Here is a 16,640-nt window from a genome sequence, read left to right as displayed (position 1 = left end):
AAACATGTTAGTTGGGCAATGCACTAAAGTGATTTTATGACTTAACTAATGGGTAATGACCTACAGTCTAAAAAGCACAGGTGAATAGTGGTGATAGAAAAGCAGAGGGCCGGCCCTGTGGCTGAACGGTTAAGTTTGCACGCTCCGCTTCAGCGACCCAGGGTTTCACTGGTTCGGATCCTGGAGCGGACATGGCACTGCTCATCAAGCCATGCTGAGGCAGTGTCCCAGATAGCACAACCAGAAGGACCTGAAACTAGAATATACAACTATGTGCTGGGGAGCTTTAGGGAGAAGAAGAAGAAAGAAAAGAAGATTGGCAACAGAAGTTTGCTTAGGTGTCAATCTTTAGAGCAAAATTAAAAGATTAATAATTTCATTGGTTTGAAATGAGAAATTCCACCTTGATTAATATCTAGTGGCTTTGGGAAAAATAAAAGATATAGAGCTAGGTTTGAGATTCAGCTTTGTCTCTTATTAGCAGAACCCTGTCTTTTCCTTTACATAATAAAGGGTTCTAAATAGATAATCTTTAAGATCAATTCCAATACAAATATTCTAGGACCCATGAAAATTCCTACACATGTAGTTGAGTGCAAATCTTCAGATCCAAAGGTACTTTTGAAGTCCTATTAATAGTACTAAAGGCTTAGAATGTGTGGGAGAATTTTTGTTTGTTTGTTTAGAAAGGGAGAAAACATGGAGAAATTACTTGGGAAATCTAAATGTTAATAGAAAACTCAGAAATTACAAGGATTCTTTAGGATGTGAAGGAAAAGAAAAAAAGTTAAAGAAAAAAATGAATGGAAAAGGAAAGCAAACTTTTTAAATTTTAGGATAGGGTTCATGGAAAATAAAACGTCTAAGATAAAGGAGTCTGAGTAAAGCCTGAGACAGATGAGAAGAAAAATTTATCAGCGTCCTAAAAAATGAAAGTTGGTTAAATACAGGACACAAAGGCCAGAAAGGGAAACAGGAAAGACACTACAAATGGAAATCAGTCTAGGTAACCAAACAGAAATAAAGAACAAATATAATTATAAAAGGACAATATCTAAGAAATTAAATAAAGAATATACTTTACCAGGGACATATCACAGAAAAAAATACTACTAGGTTTTGCTTCTATTTTATAAAAAAATATTAAATATAGAAAATGAGGAGATGGAGAACAAACTAGATTGAAACAATTTTTATACACTATCTTTTAAAACTATTTTGAAAAGACAGGGCCAAATAATACATACCCCTCCTCTGCAATTCTAGAGCATTAATATATACTTCCTTATTTCACCTGAACACTGCCTGACAGATAGTAGATACTCAAATATTGGTGGCATAGATTAGTGAATACTGGTTACATCAATAAAACAAAATCCCATTCATTTGGACTATGACAGTTCACAATTTGTGATGATCTGTAGTACAATTTATTAAAACTTTTTCATTAGCATAAGCAAGATCTAGTATGTAATCCATCAGTTTACAAGCACTTTTGAAGTATCTAATTTTCCTAAAACCATAGAGCAACTAAAAATCACTTTCAGTTTTTCATTAAAACAAATCCCCTAAGGGCCAAATATTAAGCAAGAATTGACACTTACTTTGAATTATGCTTATACTTTATAGTAATCAAAATGTATTCTTTAGAAAGACTAAAAATTCATATATTACATTAATTCAGACTGATCTATTTTTGAAGTACATTTTCTTATATGGTCCTCAAAATTTTTTGCTAATTTTGATGAATTATCTCTTACCTCAAAATTTATTCTGAAGGGCTTGCTAAACTCATGGCTCTTATTATTGTAAAAGAAAGTTCCATATAGGTATTAAAAATGTATTAAAGAAATAAAGAATCCTAATGAATGAAGAAAATGGAAAAATATTTCCTGATAAAAGAATCTAAGGCACCATTATATTCATCAATTCATTCATAAATATCTCTGTATCTCTATATTCTTATCTAAATATCCTTCCAGGACTGGTATAGCAAGAAAGCTGTTCGACTATTGTTTGGAAAAGACCCAGGTTTCCATCTTTTTAATTTCTTCTACCATTCTGAGGGTTAATTGTCTATTACATAAAATAAGGAGAGTAGTAACTAATCAATAGCGTTGTTGTAAGGACATAAAAATGTATATAACTACTTTGAAACTACAAAGCCTATTACACAACTGATTGTTATTTCTATTACTCTCATATATTCTCTTCCAAAAAGTCCATTCATAACCCCAAAGCCAGCTCCCTGAAATATCCTATGGCTACATCTATTTTAAGCGCCCAGGTTAAGCACTTAAAAATAACAAAACAAGGCATAAGGTAAAATATCTTTGATACTTTAGAAGTGAGTATTAAAAAGCTATGAAATATCCTTTATTATTTAGAGTCTTGAGTACCTACATATTGAATACATTTGTGCAGGTGGAAGACTGAAAGACTCAGTAATTTTTGAGAATTCATGGAGATCTCCTTCAATAGTGGAAAATTATATATTAGTTTCCATATTAATTAAAAAGAGGAAATTAGATACACATAGGTATAGTAAAATGTATCCGGAAAGAGCTGAATTTGAGTTTGCAATGTTATCAAACTAGAAAATTCCTGGAATGTACCAACATCAGAATGACAAGCAAGACAAGATCTGTAACTCTTTCTAATATACTAGGCATAGGGTTGGATGCTGCAGTTTATAAACACTGTGGGAGAACCTAACTAGGATCCAAAAGAGCAACTGGAACTGTTTATGAGGAGAGTCAGGCAACCAGTTCTATTCAAGATCGACTCGGAAGCCCAATGTAATAAGTGCCTAAAGGAAATTATGAATAAAAGATATTTGACTTTATAATTCAATGGGAATACAGGATAAAAATTACTTTAAAAAATTACTTACTTTGAATTACTTAAGAAATCAGAGAGAATTACTATTCCATAGTACACAATGTTTTCTACATCCACAACTTCTGTAATTCAATGTTCCTTAATATTTCTTTGCCTCAACTGAAATCTGAATCTCCCCTGAAGATTTCTAGAGCAGGAACTGCTCTTGTCCCAAAACCCATAAGATGGTGGATTTAGCATCTTTTCCACTCTCTAAGCTGCTTCTGGAACATCACTCTTCCACTGTCTATATAAAGTCCTGCCATCATCCTATGTGACTTTATTGTCTACATTAAAGAGACATAAAATACCCTGGTCTCTTAATTCCTTGAACACCCCATCTTAGGGACCTTCACCTCTAGTCCGGCCACCACTACACACACGGGCACATCCTGCTTTGTAAATATGTTACCAAAAAAATCTTAAATTCCAACAGCTCTGTCCCTGATCCCAATCCATTCTTCTATTTCTCTCACTCAGATAGTCTAGTGTTATCAGTTCTCTGATCTTATTGGGAAATCTAATACGCTATTCCTTCCACGTTTTTCCAATCTACCTGCCCTCTCCTATGTGGCAGGATAGTTTAGTGGAATGTATACCCCAAAAGCTTAAACTTTCTGCATTAGTGTCTTGGCTTCACTACTTATTAGCTATGACCTTGGGCAACTTATTTAACCTCTGTGTGCTTCAGTTTCCACATTTATTCATTCAACATACATTCCTGAATGCCTTCTCAGTGCCAGACATTGTTCTAGGTGCTGGGGATTCGGCAGTTAACAAGAAAAAGGTCCCTGGAGCTTACATTCTAGTAAGGGAAAAAACAGCACCATCTTCACGAGATTATTAAAAACTTTAAATGAAATATAAAACATGGAAGTGTTTAGACCAGTGCACGAAACTACTGCAAGCACTCAAATATCAGCAATTACTACATTTCACTTTTTTCCTTATCCATTTAGAGTCTCTGATGCTCTCTTTTCAGCAGTTTCTCATTGGATATGTCTATATAAGTATCCCTCAGCCCTCAGGGGAACAGAGCAGGGCCTGGGGTTGATACAGATACCTCCTCCCCAGTCACTGTGTGCTATAAAATCATTATTACATTCTATGTGTGCTGTGTCCTGAACAAGGTTGTAAAGCATTGCTTTACCAATTTCCACGACTCCCTTCCCCTACTGTTCTGCCACTGTACACCCAAGGTGAAATACCATTCAACCAAACTATTTTTTGTGTGCCCATATTTTGAGTACTGCAAAAGAAATGTCACAAAAACCCAAAGATTAGTACCATTATACACTCGAGGTCATTAAAGTCAAATGTTGCTTCATCATTACAAGAAAACTTTTATATTTCCAGCTCTATCTCCCATTTTCTAGGGTTGGTACTTCAAATCTTCTTTCTTCTCCTCTCAAACTTCTGACTCCTTCAGAACTCAATTTAGATGCCTCTTCTAAGAAGCTAACCCTAAGCCCCAAAGCCTACATTATTAGCTTGCCCCTTTTATGGTTTCCCACATACCCTTTGCTCACAGTACATCACATTATGTTATTGCCCATATACATATCTGTATCTCCACTAAACTATAAGCCCTAAAAAGACAAGGGCCATGTCATCTTTTAAGAGATCACAGAAATTCCTTCCTAGATTTTTAGACATTTCCCTCCCTTCCAATTGATGAAAAGGGGTTCATTTACTATCTAAAATGCATGTAACAACTTAAGATCAAAAGATTAACTGAAATGCTTTTGAAACAATAGCTGGCTTTAAAAAACAAAAGAAACACTTGAACATATTCCACTCTTAAAGACATGAGTATATACATCATTCTAACATCAAGTACTTCAAAACAAAAGTTCATTTTATATTGAAAGCAAAACATGGAAGAGTGTGACAGCTAAAACATAAACAAACTACTATCATATACCCAATAGACAGTTAAAATAAAGCCAGTCTTCATTTTTTTAATACCATATATATATTTCGTGAAACCAAAAAGCAAACTCTTTCCCCCTTCACTAATATCAGAATAAACACACGGATTAGATATATATAAAGTAAATACAAGGCAAAATTTATCATACCTCTACATCTGAAGCACTTCGAGGCTGAGCTTGGCATAGCATATTTAATAACTGCAAAATTAATTCCTCAACATACTGAAGAGCATCATCACTAGACTCAAGAGTAGGATGAACTTGCCCCTGGACCTATAAACAAAAAGCAAAGTAATTAAAATGTGGGTTTGTTTCATCTAATTATACAAATAAAACAACTAATTTTTTTTTGCCTGAGGAAGATTCACCTTGAGCTAACATCCATGCCAATCTTCCTCTATTTTCTAGTACGTTAGCCACCAGCACAGCATGGCCACTAACAGAGCATAGTAGGTCCACGGCTGGGAACTGAACCTGGGCTACCAAAGCAGAGCACACTGAGCTTAACCACTAGGCCACCAGGGCTGGCCCTAGATAATTTTTCTTTTTATGTGGGTTTATACTCAGGAACATGGTCTGGCTTGCAAATACAGACTTGAATGTTATGATCCAGAAATCAGGAGTTCTCAACCTTTTCCCCAACCACATGCAACATACCTACATGCTTACTAACATGCTCCTGGAGATTCAGATACCTAACTACCTAATTTCAATATTTTTTTTTCCTTAATCCATCGTTACCCTGAGGTGTAGGAATGCAGAGAGGGAGGAGGAGGATGAGCTGGGGATACAAATGTAGTTTATATGGTTTATGCTGAGAACTAGTGGTAGACTGAACATTTTATTCAACTTACTGCTTGGGCAAAATTGACCTTCTATGGGTATCTGTCCCTTGTTTAACTCCATCTTTCCTACTAAATGATAAAATCCAGGAGGGATATGTCTTATCACACCAATCTAACTCCAGCATCTAGCACTGTGCAGGGCAGATAATACAACCTTGATAAATGTTTGTTAAACACAAAGTCACCCTGTATCAAAGGACACAAGAATGGGCACTTTGACAATTTGTGACTGTCTATGCTTTCGGAAGATAACTTGATGGTCAGTCTTTCATAAATGCCTGATAATCTTTACCTTCGTTTTCCTCAATAATTTCTTTGGAGGCACCTCAGGCCACTCGTCTCTGTAAAACTTAAATTCTAATAACCAGCATAATAGTCTTTACTTGCATCCCATTGTCACTCACCATGGGTCAAAACTGTTCCCTACTTAAAAAAATAGCAGAAAAATCAGTTCCAGATATCACATGTTTCAAAACATGCTCAACTATCCAAAGGCTGGTAGAGCATTCATTGTATGAAAGTGCACGGTACTAACTGGCCAAGAGCATTTAGTATGGTCTGTCCTACTGCACCTCATTAGCTGAGAGGGTATGACAGCCTTAGAGCATGGGCAAATTTTTATAAACAGCGTACTATATAATGAATTTTTAAAATATATGTTAAAAGTATATAGATATGTATATATATGTACAAAAGTATTCATAATACTTACAGAAAAATATTTTAGAGGCAAATAACATTATGACAATTCAGAACTTGTGAGGAGATGTGACGAAGTATGAAGTTTAAAACAACTTATTATTTTACAGGTGAAGAAACTGAGCCTCAAAAGGCTTTTAAGTCATTTCCCCAAGCACTTTTGGTCATATTTGGTATAGCAATTACCCACCTGATTGTAACTGATCTCTTTACAAATCTCTTTACTCTATTAGATGACTGAATGGGTGTGCAGCTAAAATTATGGAAAGAGTTTGGACTGGAATCCAGAATTCGTGCTTCTCAGTTCAGTGCTTTCTTTTCACCATGTTATCACACTTCAAAATGTGTTGGTACCAAACTTTGTAAACTTACTCCTCTTCAACACTTAGCATGATTAAACTACCTTTTTCTAAAAAAAACCTGGAACTTGACAAAAGTTTTGTTTTTATACATTGAACTGCATGCCCCATTGGCTTAAACTGTCTTCTCAGATACCGTTTACCTTCATGGCTAACTTACCTTCACTTAGCAGTGAATCCTACCACCACATGGTGGGCTTTTGGTGGGGGAGCTCTCAGTCAAGTTCTTTTAAGTTTTAAACTCTTTTCTTAATATCAGTGACACAATCTATTCTACTTCTCTCATTTCTTTGTTCTTTTCCATTTTCTTGTAGATTTCCCTATCTTCCTCCACTCCTCACATGTGGGTTCTGTCCTTGTCTGTCTGCTCCCTTCTACTGTTCTTTCTCTCAAGTAATCTCATTTCCTTCCACATTTTGCACTATCACCTGCATGGATGACACCAAATCTATCTCTAGTCCTGACTTTTTTCCTGAGTTTTAGACTTATACTTCAAATTACTTGCTAGATATCTCCACATATCATACCAAAATCTCAAATTATTATAAAAAGTTGAACAAGAAAAACTATATCTCACACATAGAACTGTATCTCACAAATGAATAAATAAATACATAAATACTTATTTTAGAAAAACACAGTATAGACAGGCCCTGGTTCCACTAAGATGTAGTCCTGGAAAATGTTGCTATAATTGGGGGTTATATTCCCGTCTAAGGCTCCAGTATCACATAAACTATAGCTACAGATTTAAAAACAACAGAATTTTAGAATTAAAAAGGCCTTTAGAAGTCATTTAACTCAGTCCCTCTATTTAGCTGATGAGAAAAAGGAGATACTCACTATCTTGTAGTTAACTAGTAATGCTGTAAGTACTGAACCTGGGCCTCCTAGAATCTAGGCCAAACTCTTTCCACTAAATCCTTGACTGTCAAACCTGGAAGAATCTGGGAAGTGTCCTGGTAGTCCCATCAGTATAAGCAGTACAATTCCCATGGACTGTACTATTTATGTAGTGGGCTTCTACAAAAAACTTGGTTTGAAGCATGTTGTCATACTTTAATAAACATCGGCATGTCATAAATGCTAATACAGTACTATAAATCTTTATTATGTAAAAGGCAAATCTGTAATCATTGATTACACAAAGGAATCCCAATCTATTACATAAAATTATAAATATACTAAAAATAAGACATAAGGCTAAAATGCTAGAGATAATAAAAATTAAAATGAAAGTAATCAACAATAATTCCAATTAACTTTTAAAAGCATTAAAGCCCTTTGAGGAAGTGGGTTAGGTACCCCAAACACATTTTAGAAAGTGTTCAGGAAAGTGTAAATTGATCAGATTAAAAAGAAACAACAAAACCAATGTTCTTTGTTTTTCAAAGAAACCCATGGAAACAACATAATTCTTCACTAATATAGCATCTCCAGCTGCTCTTCAATTTACACTTTATGCTGAAGCAATTCAAACTATTTCCAGTTTGCTCAAACATTGCAGGCAGTTTCACTCACAAGTGGTCTTCATGCCTATTATTCATTCTCTTACCCTTTCATCTACCTATTTGACTTTCAAACCCCAGATCTCACCTCATTTGGGAAGACTTCTTTGTTTCTTTCTAAGGCAGAATTAATCTTGTTCATTTAACTGATTTATTAACTCTATTAAACACCAGACCCTGTTAGGTGCTGGATATGCAGAGATGAATCAAAAATAGTTCCTGCTCCTATGGGCCTTATATTCTGCTCTGCGTTAATCCTTGTACTAGGTACCACACTTTTGTTATCAGGTTTGTTATACTGAATTATAATTACATGTTTCCTTGTCTATTTCCTCTATTGGACAGTGATGCTCCAATTGGGCAGGGCCTTGTTTATCTATTCACAGAATCATTTTCTCTTTACTTTTCACTCCAAACCCCTGACATTCAGGGAATACTCAAAGCCTCTGTGTTGTAGGGGTAAGAAGGATAAAATACTTCTTTCTTGGAATTAGGATTGAAAAAGGGTGGTGGTAAGGCTAGAGAGTCTGGTTGAACTCAGGAGATAAACCCTTAGAGCAGAAATCATTCAACATACAAAAGCAGTTAGAACTAAAATAGAAGTTTATTATATAGAATCAAATGAACTGTATATAACCACAGTGGTGAAATCTCTGGTTGAAAACAGACAAACAAGCTTGATACTGCTCGTAATTGAGGCACACAGAATTCAAATGCTGATTAAGTTTGACACCTTGTATGATACACAAAATTTGAGAAATTCAAATTCAGTTTTACTTATTAATGGTTACTAATAGCCAAGTAAAATCTATTAGCTAAATAAATCATACATAGATTTAGGCTTAAATAGAAAATAATGCATGATGCCAACTGTTGTAAGTTTCTGGACATTCAGTTTTATCATATCTTAAATCTGTCAAATTAGGATCACAAGGTTGATTCACATAAGAGACCAAGAAGTTATTTTCTTTCTTAAAAACAAAAACAATACTTCAAAACCTCTGACTGAAAAATATGGGGAATGGTAAATGTTTAAAGACAAGCAGAGCACTAATTCCTGAAATACACCGACTGTGCTCTTTATTCTTTCAAGGAAGATGCTATTAAGAGATTTCTTTAATGAGCAGACAGAGTAGTATCACATTTCCCATACAGAGAGAATAAAAAACACTTCTCTTCTACGAGATGGTGTTACAGCTAAAGTATACCATTCCATCCAAATGGTAGTCAAAGATACTTAATAGAAGAAATGATCCAAATTACTCAAGACTGTACAGAATAGGTTATTCTGCCAAATCTTACAACAGCCTTCAGAAGCAATCTACAGCTGACACCTACTCTGTGTGTGTGTGTGTGTGTGTGTGTGTGTGTATGTGTAGGAGCAATTGGGTTTAAACTAGATGTGGGTTTTCCCTTATATGCAGTTTTTAAAAACATTATATTTTATACTGACATTTACTGCCACAGAAACCTTCATATACTTCTTTAAATGTAATTACGTAATTTAAGTAAAGTAAATGCAAAAACTTCACTAAAAATTAATGATAGCTATGAATAAGAATTTTATATGCTCATGACAGTACTTCTTTTAAGGTATAATCATCATATTTAATCAAAGATGCCACCCATTGAATTTTAAACCTTCCTTAAAGATTGCCTGCTTCTATCTTGACAGTTCATTTTATCTCTAGTAATTTCTAACAGATTCAGAAGCAACGTTGTTGGCTATTATTACCAGATTTTGTGGAATCTGAAAAAGCAAAGGGATTAGGTCTCTATCAATTCCTAGTTGTTTGATACTTGAGTCCTCTAAGTGTATTCAGGATCCTCTTGGGTAAACTGCCAGAAAACACTATGTTGAATTCTGATGAATCTTTAATAGCCTTTTCTAGCTAATGGCTCTCTGAAGAATTGGAAAGGCTTCTAGATTGTATTTTATCACATCTTGAGCCCAGATCAACTATTTTTATTTATAAATGTAACAGGAAAATTTGAAATAAAGCTAGTATTCTCAAACCTTACCATGTAAATAATAAAGATTTAGATTGTCAAATCTCGTTCTCAGTGTTACAACAATCGTTTAATCAATGTTTGATGTTTTAGGTGCTCATTTCCCCTCACTGTGAAATTTATCCAAAAATCAAAGCAAAACTCCTTTGTAAAAAAATTAAGAGACAAAAGTAAAACAAATCAGATAACTTAAATATTTTCCATAAATAAAATTGACTAAAAATATTTTCTCATTTCTTGGGGCCTGTTAATTAGCCTTTAGGCTGTAACAATCTTTTTTTTTCCTGAGCTCCTCTTATTTGCTGGGAACTCAAAGACAAATGAGGACACGGCATCTGCTCTCAAAGAATTTAGCTTACAGAGGAGCTAGACATGTAAACAATTGACTTAACACAGTATGATGAGGCTAAAATGGCACTATGTTTAAGGTACAGTGATGACAAAAAAAAACAGTGACCCTTGTTGATGATGTGTGATGAGTATCAGAAGTCTTCACAAGTAAAACAAATTTGAACAGGGACATAAAGGATGAACAGGTGTGATAGGCAGCAGAGCTTTTACTAAAACAGCTGCTAGCATACAAAAAGGCATAGAGGCCAAGACCAAATGATGTGTTGGGGAAACTATAAAAGTTGGACTAAAGAGTACATGTGGGGAAAGTAGGAAAGAATAGGCTTGTATGTCAGGCTAAGAAGTTCGAAAGTAATCAGGAAAGCAGAAAATAATTGAAAGGTTTTAAACAAGACACTGACATAATTAGATCTGTTTGGTCAAGAAAGGTTAAAATTAAGATGAGGTTAAAGGAAGCAAAGGAAGGATGCTGCAGGCTCTGTAAAAAGAAACGTGGAAGGCCTGAACCAAGGCAGAAACATGGGAGGTGAAAAAGAAGTGAGGAGGTAGGTTTGGAGAACCATTTTTTGGGTCAGTGGGGGTAGCAATGAGAACCACCAAATTAACCAGGACAGGAAATAGTAGAAGAGCATAATATTTTGCAGGAAAGATAATAAATTCAAGTTTAACACTTTAAGTTTCTTGTACTATACTTAGGGAAACAAAGCTGAAATTGTTTTTCATCAAGCGGTTTTTAAATTTTTATTGTATTTTATTTTTTTGGTTCTTGAAAATTATTTGCCCTAGTAGTGTTTCAAATATTCAAGTCACAAAAACAACCTAACTATTGGGTGTTTATGGTAGAGATAAACTTACTTATTAACCTATTAGCTGACATAACCACCAGAGCTAGAAAGGGCTTATTTAATAACATTTGCAAATAACTGAGTGCCAATTTTCAAGATTTTTTTTCTTTTTTACTAATGCTAAAAGATCACTGGTTACAATAAATTGTTTGAAATAGATAAAAATTATTTTAAGACCAAATTAATATTTGGTCATGTGAGCCAAATATTAACAAATTAAAAATCTGAGACCTTATGCATATTGTAGAAACAGATTTGGACTACTACATATGGCCAAAAAAACCCTAAAAGTGTATGTATAAAAATAGTAAAGATAAATTAAATTTTTTTAAATAAGAGCAATGAAAAAATGATACAGCTAACATAAAGCAAAACAACTTTCTAGGAAACATAGTTACTAAATTCTACTTCATACTATGTGAAGAAATTTTCAATTATTGCAGGAGATATTCATGCATAGTAAATTTAAAAACATACACACATTTAACTCTTTATTCAAAACTAATTTGTAAATGACAATATAAGCCTGGAATATCTTATTACATCAGAAAGCAAGGAAGCTCTCAAAGATGAATGGGTCATAACAAAAAACCACAGGAACATCACGAAAGGGCTTCTCATTGGCAAAAAATAGGCTAATTCAAAACCTAAATCACGTGCAACACTGAAACACACTGAATTTATAAAAACCAATGAGGTCAAAATGATGTTTTTTAAAAAACTTATTGAATAGCACTGGGAATAACTGGGGCACCAATTCTTTATCCTGAAAGAATTAATATACATCCTTCTTTTCCTGTCTAAACTATACTCCGGGAAATCAAATAGCCCTAGCTGATGAGGAATTCTTCCTTATAGAAGGATTCCAGGTAACAAATGCAGAAGAAATGCAGAGTTAGAAAACCACTCATTTGCTACCTGAATGACAAAAATTCAGACATTAATCACCAATAGATGAAACCATTACATGAAGAGTTATATATATGAAACTATTAAGCTACTCCCTTCCCCATGACCTCAGTCTCTAGCCATGAGAAAAATAATGGACAAACCCAAATTAAGGAGGAGTCTGCAAAAAACCTGACCAGTGCTTCTCAAGGTCATCAAGGACAAGGTAAGTCTGAGAAACCGTCACAGACCAGAGGAGGCTAGGGAGACAAGACGACTAAATGTAATGTGGTATCCCGGGTGAGATCCTGAAGCAGTAAAAAAGGACACTGGGGAAAACTGATGAAAAGTGTAAAAGGTGTCAAGCTCAGTATATAATAATATAATAATGTACTAATGTTGATTTCTTAGTTGTGACAAATGTACCACGGTGACATAGGGTGTTAATAAGGGGAAACTAGGTAAGAAGTATAAAGAAATTCTCTGTATTGTCTTTGAAATTTTTTTGTAAATATAAAACTATTCCAAAGTAAACAGTTTATTTTTTAAACAGTTTATTATTTAAAACAGTTATTGTTTTAATGTGCGCTGCAGCTGAAGTAGTACTAGAAGAAAACTTAAAGCCTTAAACATTTATATTAGAAGAAAAGAAAGCACAAAAATTAACAGGTTAAGCACCCAAATCAAGAAACTGGAGCGGGTGAGGGGACAATAAAACAGCATTCCCTAAAAGAAAGAAAGAACAGGAATAATTAATAAATGAAAAACAAAGTTGATATTTTGAAAACAGTAATAAGTAAGTAAGAAAACAGCCAGGAGACTGATGAAGAAAAAAAGAAAATGCACAAATACTATTATATACAAAAAAGAGCCCATAACTACAGATATGGCAGAGTTTAAAAAGAGAAAAGAAAATTATAAAAAATTTCAAGGCAAAACTTAGGTTAAATGAACAAATTCCTAAAAAATGTAAATTACTAAAACCGTCTCAAAAGAAAATAAAATATTCCTAGTGGTTCTCTAATCATTAAAGAAACTGCATCAAAAGTTCAAAATCTCCTCATGAAAAAGGTAATTTTATCTTCCTAGGAACAGACAATTCCAGCCTTTTATAATGCGGCATGTATAACTTTGATACTAAATCAGACCAAGACTGTAACAGGAAAGAAAAATTACTCATGGACATAGATGCAAAACAACCATAAACAAAACTAGTAAACCAAATTTAGAAATGCGTAAAAAGGATTATACACCACAATCAAGTTGAGTTTATTTCAGGAACTAAAGTTGGTTCAACATAAGAACATCTATTATTGTAATTCATCACATTACCAGATTAAAGGAGAAAAATCATCACAACAGATGCTGAAAAGTTAACAACTCATGATTCCCAACAAAGATACAAACAAAAACTCACAGTGTAGGCATAGAAGGGAATTTCCTAAACCTGACAAAGGATATAAACAAAAAGCCTACAGTAAACATACTGTAAATACTAAAAGAACTGCCTTTAAAACTAGGGACAAGGATGCCTACAGCATCTATTCAACATTTTAGTGGAGGTCAAAGTCAACAAGACAAGAAAGGATTGGAAAGAAGAAATAAAACTGTTATTATTTGGAGGTATTATAACTACCATCAGTGAAAACCCAAAAGAATATGCAGAAAAATTATTGGAATTAATAAGTAAGCTAATAAAATTGTTGAAATAATCTATAAAAGATAGTTACAAGATAAGCAACAAACAGAAAATACAATTTTTAAAAAACAGCCTTTAAAATAACACAGATTTAGGATGCCTAGTAAAATAATCTTACAAAATAGGTACAAAACCTTTATGGGGAAAATTTTTTAAACTTTAATAAATGATATTTAAAAGACTTTAATGAAGTACCTTATTATCATAAAGATGCCAATTCTCCCATAATTTAAACATTAAGTGCAGTTCCTATTAAAACGGAAACAATATTTTTCAGAAAACTTAAGAAGTTGATCCTAAATTTATTTAGAAGAGCTAAGAATAACTAAGGCATTCCTAAAAGAAAAATCAGACAAAAAGACTTTTCCTGCCAGGTATCAATTTATTATTAAGCTATAGTAATTAACGTAGTGTGGTATTGGCACACAAATAGACGGAAAGAAAACATAATAAAGAGCTCAAAAACAGACCCCTGCATGAAAATAAAATAAAACAGAGCCAGCACTGAAGATTCATGGGTAAAGGATGGATCATTCAACATATACTTCTAGGATAATTGAAAAGTTATTCTGAATTGCACAGTGCTACAGACTGAATATTTGTATCCCCCAAAATTCATATGTTGCAATTGTGATGGTATTTGGAGGAGGTGCCTTTGGGAAGTAATTAGATCATATGGATGGAATCCTCATGAATGGGATTAAGAGTTCTTATGAAAGAGATCCCAGAGCACTTCCTGGACCCTCTGACTAAGTGAGGACACGGAGGGACGACGGCTGTCCATGAACCACGAAGCAGGCCTTCACCAGACACCAAATCTGCCAACACCTTGATCACCGACTTCCCAGCCTCCAGAACCGTTAGAAATAAATTTCTGTTGTTTATAAGCCACCTCGTCTGCGTATTCTGTTATAGCAACTGAATGGACTAAGATACAAACCACATGCAAAAATCAATTGATGGATCAAGTACATAATTGTGATAAGCAAAAGATTTAGAAACCTTTAGAAAAAGTACAAAAGGGTAAAAGGAAAATCATGGAGGCCAGCCCAGTGGCCGAGTGGTTAAGTTCGCACAATCTGCTTCAGCAGCCCACGGTTTTGTTGGTTCTGGTCCTGGGTACGGACATGGCACAGCTCATTAGGCCACGCTGAGGCAGCATCCCACACAGCACAACCAGGGGGACTCACAACTAAAATATACAACTATGTACTGGGGGGCTTTGGGGAGAAGAAGAAAAAAAAAAGAAGATTGGCAACAGATGTTAGCTCAGGTGCCAACCTTACCAAAAAAAAAAGAAAAATCACAATTCTATTTCTTAAATTAAGAACTACTGCTTTATCAAAACACCACAAAAAGTACAAAGCTAAGTCACACACTGGGAGAAAATAAATGGAACACATATAACCTATAAAGGATATATATGCAGGATAAATAAACAACTCAAGTATCAATGAAAACAAACATCCCAATTTTCTTTAAATGGGTAAAAGACATGTACAGGCATTTCACAGAACAGGAAACACAACTGTTCCATTAATATTACAAAGGTGCTCAGGCTCAACCTTATTAGTATTCAGGTAAATACAAATTAAAACTATGAAATATCATTTCACACCTTACTATTTTGACAAAAATTTAAAAGTCTGAGAATATCAAGTGTTGTTGAAGATGTGAAGAAATGGGAACTTTCATTTATTACTAGTGGAGATATAAAAGGACATAATCTGGATTAAAGTTGAGGAATACCTAGTAAAGCTGAATATATATCTATTATAGGATACAGCAATTCCACTTCTATTATAGAAGAACTCTTACACATGTGCAACAGATGAACAAGCACAAAAATGCTAACAGTTTGAAAACCAAAACTTGCAAACAACTCAAAGGCCTATCAACATTAGAATGGATCAATACATTGTAATAAATTCATAAAACGAAATATTACACACCAGTGAAAATGAATTAACTAAAAGCTATGCACAGTAACATAAATCAAGCTCAAAAACGTAATACTGGACAAAAATGTATGAACAATATGATTCCACTTACATCAAGTTCAGAAAAAGGCAAAACCAAACTATGCATTGTGTAGGAATTCACACATACATCATAAACTGTAAAGAAATGTAAGCAGATGATTAACCCAAAACTCAGTAAGCTGTTACCTCCAGGGGATGGGAGAGAACATGGTAGGAAAACAGTGGGGGCTTTTAACGTATTAGAAATATTTTAATTCTTAAACCATGTGTTAGGTAGATAGATGTTTATCATTCTTTAAACTGGACATATAAGTTTATATGCACTCTTTTAAATGTATGATATACATCAAAACTTTAAAAAAATTACAAGAATATCATGAGTAATGCATTTTTAAAAACATTTTTCTAGTTTTGGAAGTTTTAAGTATTTCCTTCAAAAAATGTTTTAAAATATAAATATATAACTTTCACAAGTAAATAAGAATATTTTTATTTTTAATTTGGATGCTGAGTATTGAGTGAAACAAATAAACTGATACAACTATAAACTTGGTCCTGGAACACAGGCATATGAGATTTTACAAGTTCTTATTTGAAAGAATTTTTTGCAATAATAGCCTAGTAATAACCAAATTAGAAT

General features: G+C 33.9%; 1 protein-coding gene across 2 annotated transcripts in view; it reads right to left on the bottom strand.

Moving 5' to 3' along the window:
- The window catches only part of SOS1 (SOS Ras/Rac guanine nucleotide exchange factor 1), a 151,272-nt gene that overhangs the window by 69,290 nt on the left and 65,342 nt on the right, over window positions 1-16,640 (bottom strand). For both annotated transcript variants that reach the window (XM_005600032.4, XM_005600033.4), the window contains exon 2: window positions 4,962-5,087. In XM_005600032.4, coding sequence (XP_005600089.1) covers window positions 4,962-5,087 — 126 coding nt within the window. The remainder of the gene's footprint in view (window positions 1-4,961; window positions 5,088-16,640) is intronic.

Source organism: Equus caballus, chromosome 15 (genome assembly GCF_041296265.1).
Source record: "Equus caballus isolate H_3958 breed thoroughbred chromosome 15, TB-T2T, whole genome shotgun sequence".
Classification (NCBI taxonomy): Eukaryota; Metazoa; Chordata; class Mammalia; order Perissodactyla; family Equidae; genus Equus; species Equus caballus.
This window is presented reverse-complemented; position numbering and strand designations above follow the sequence as displayed.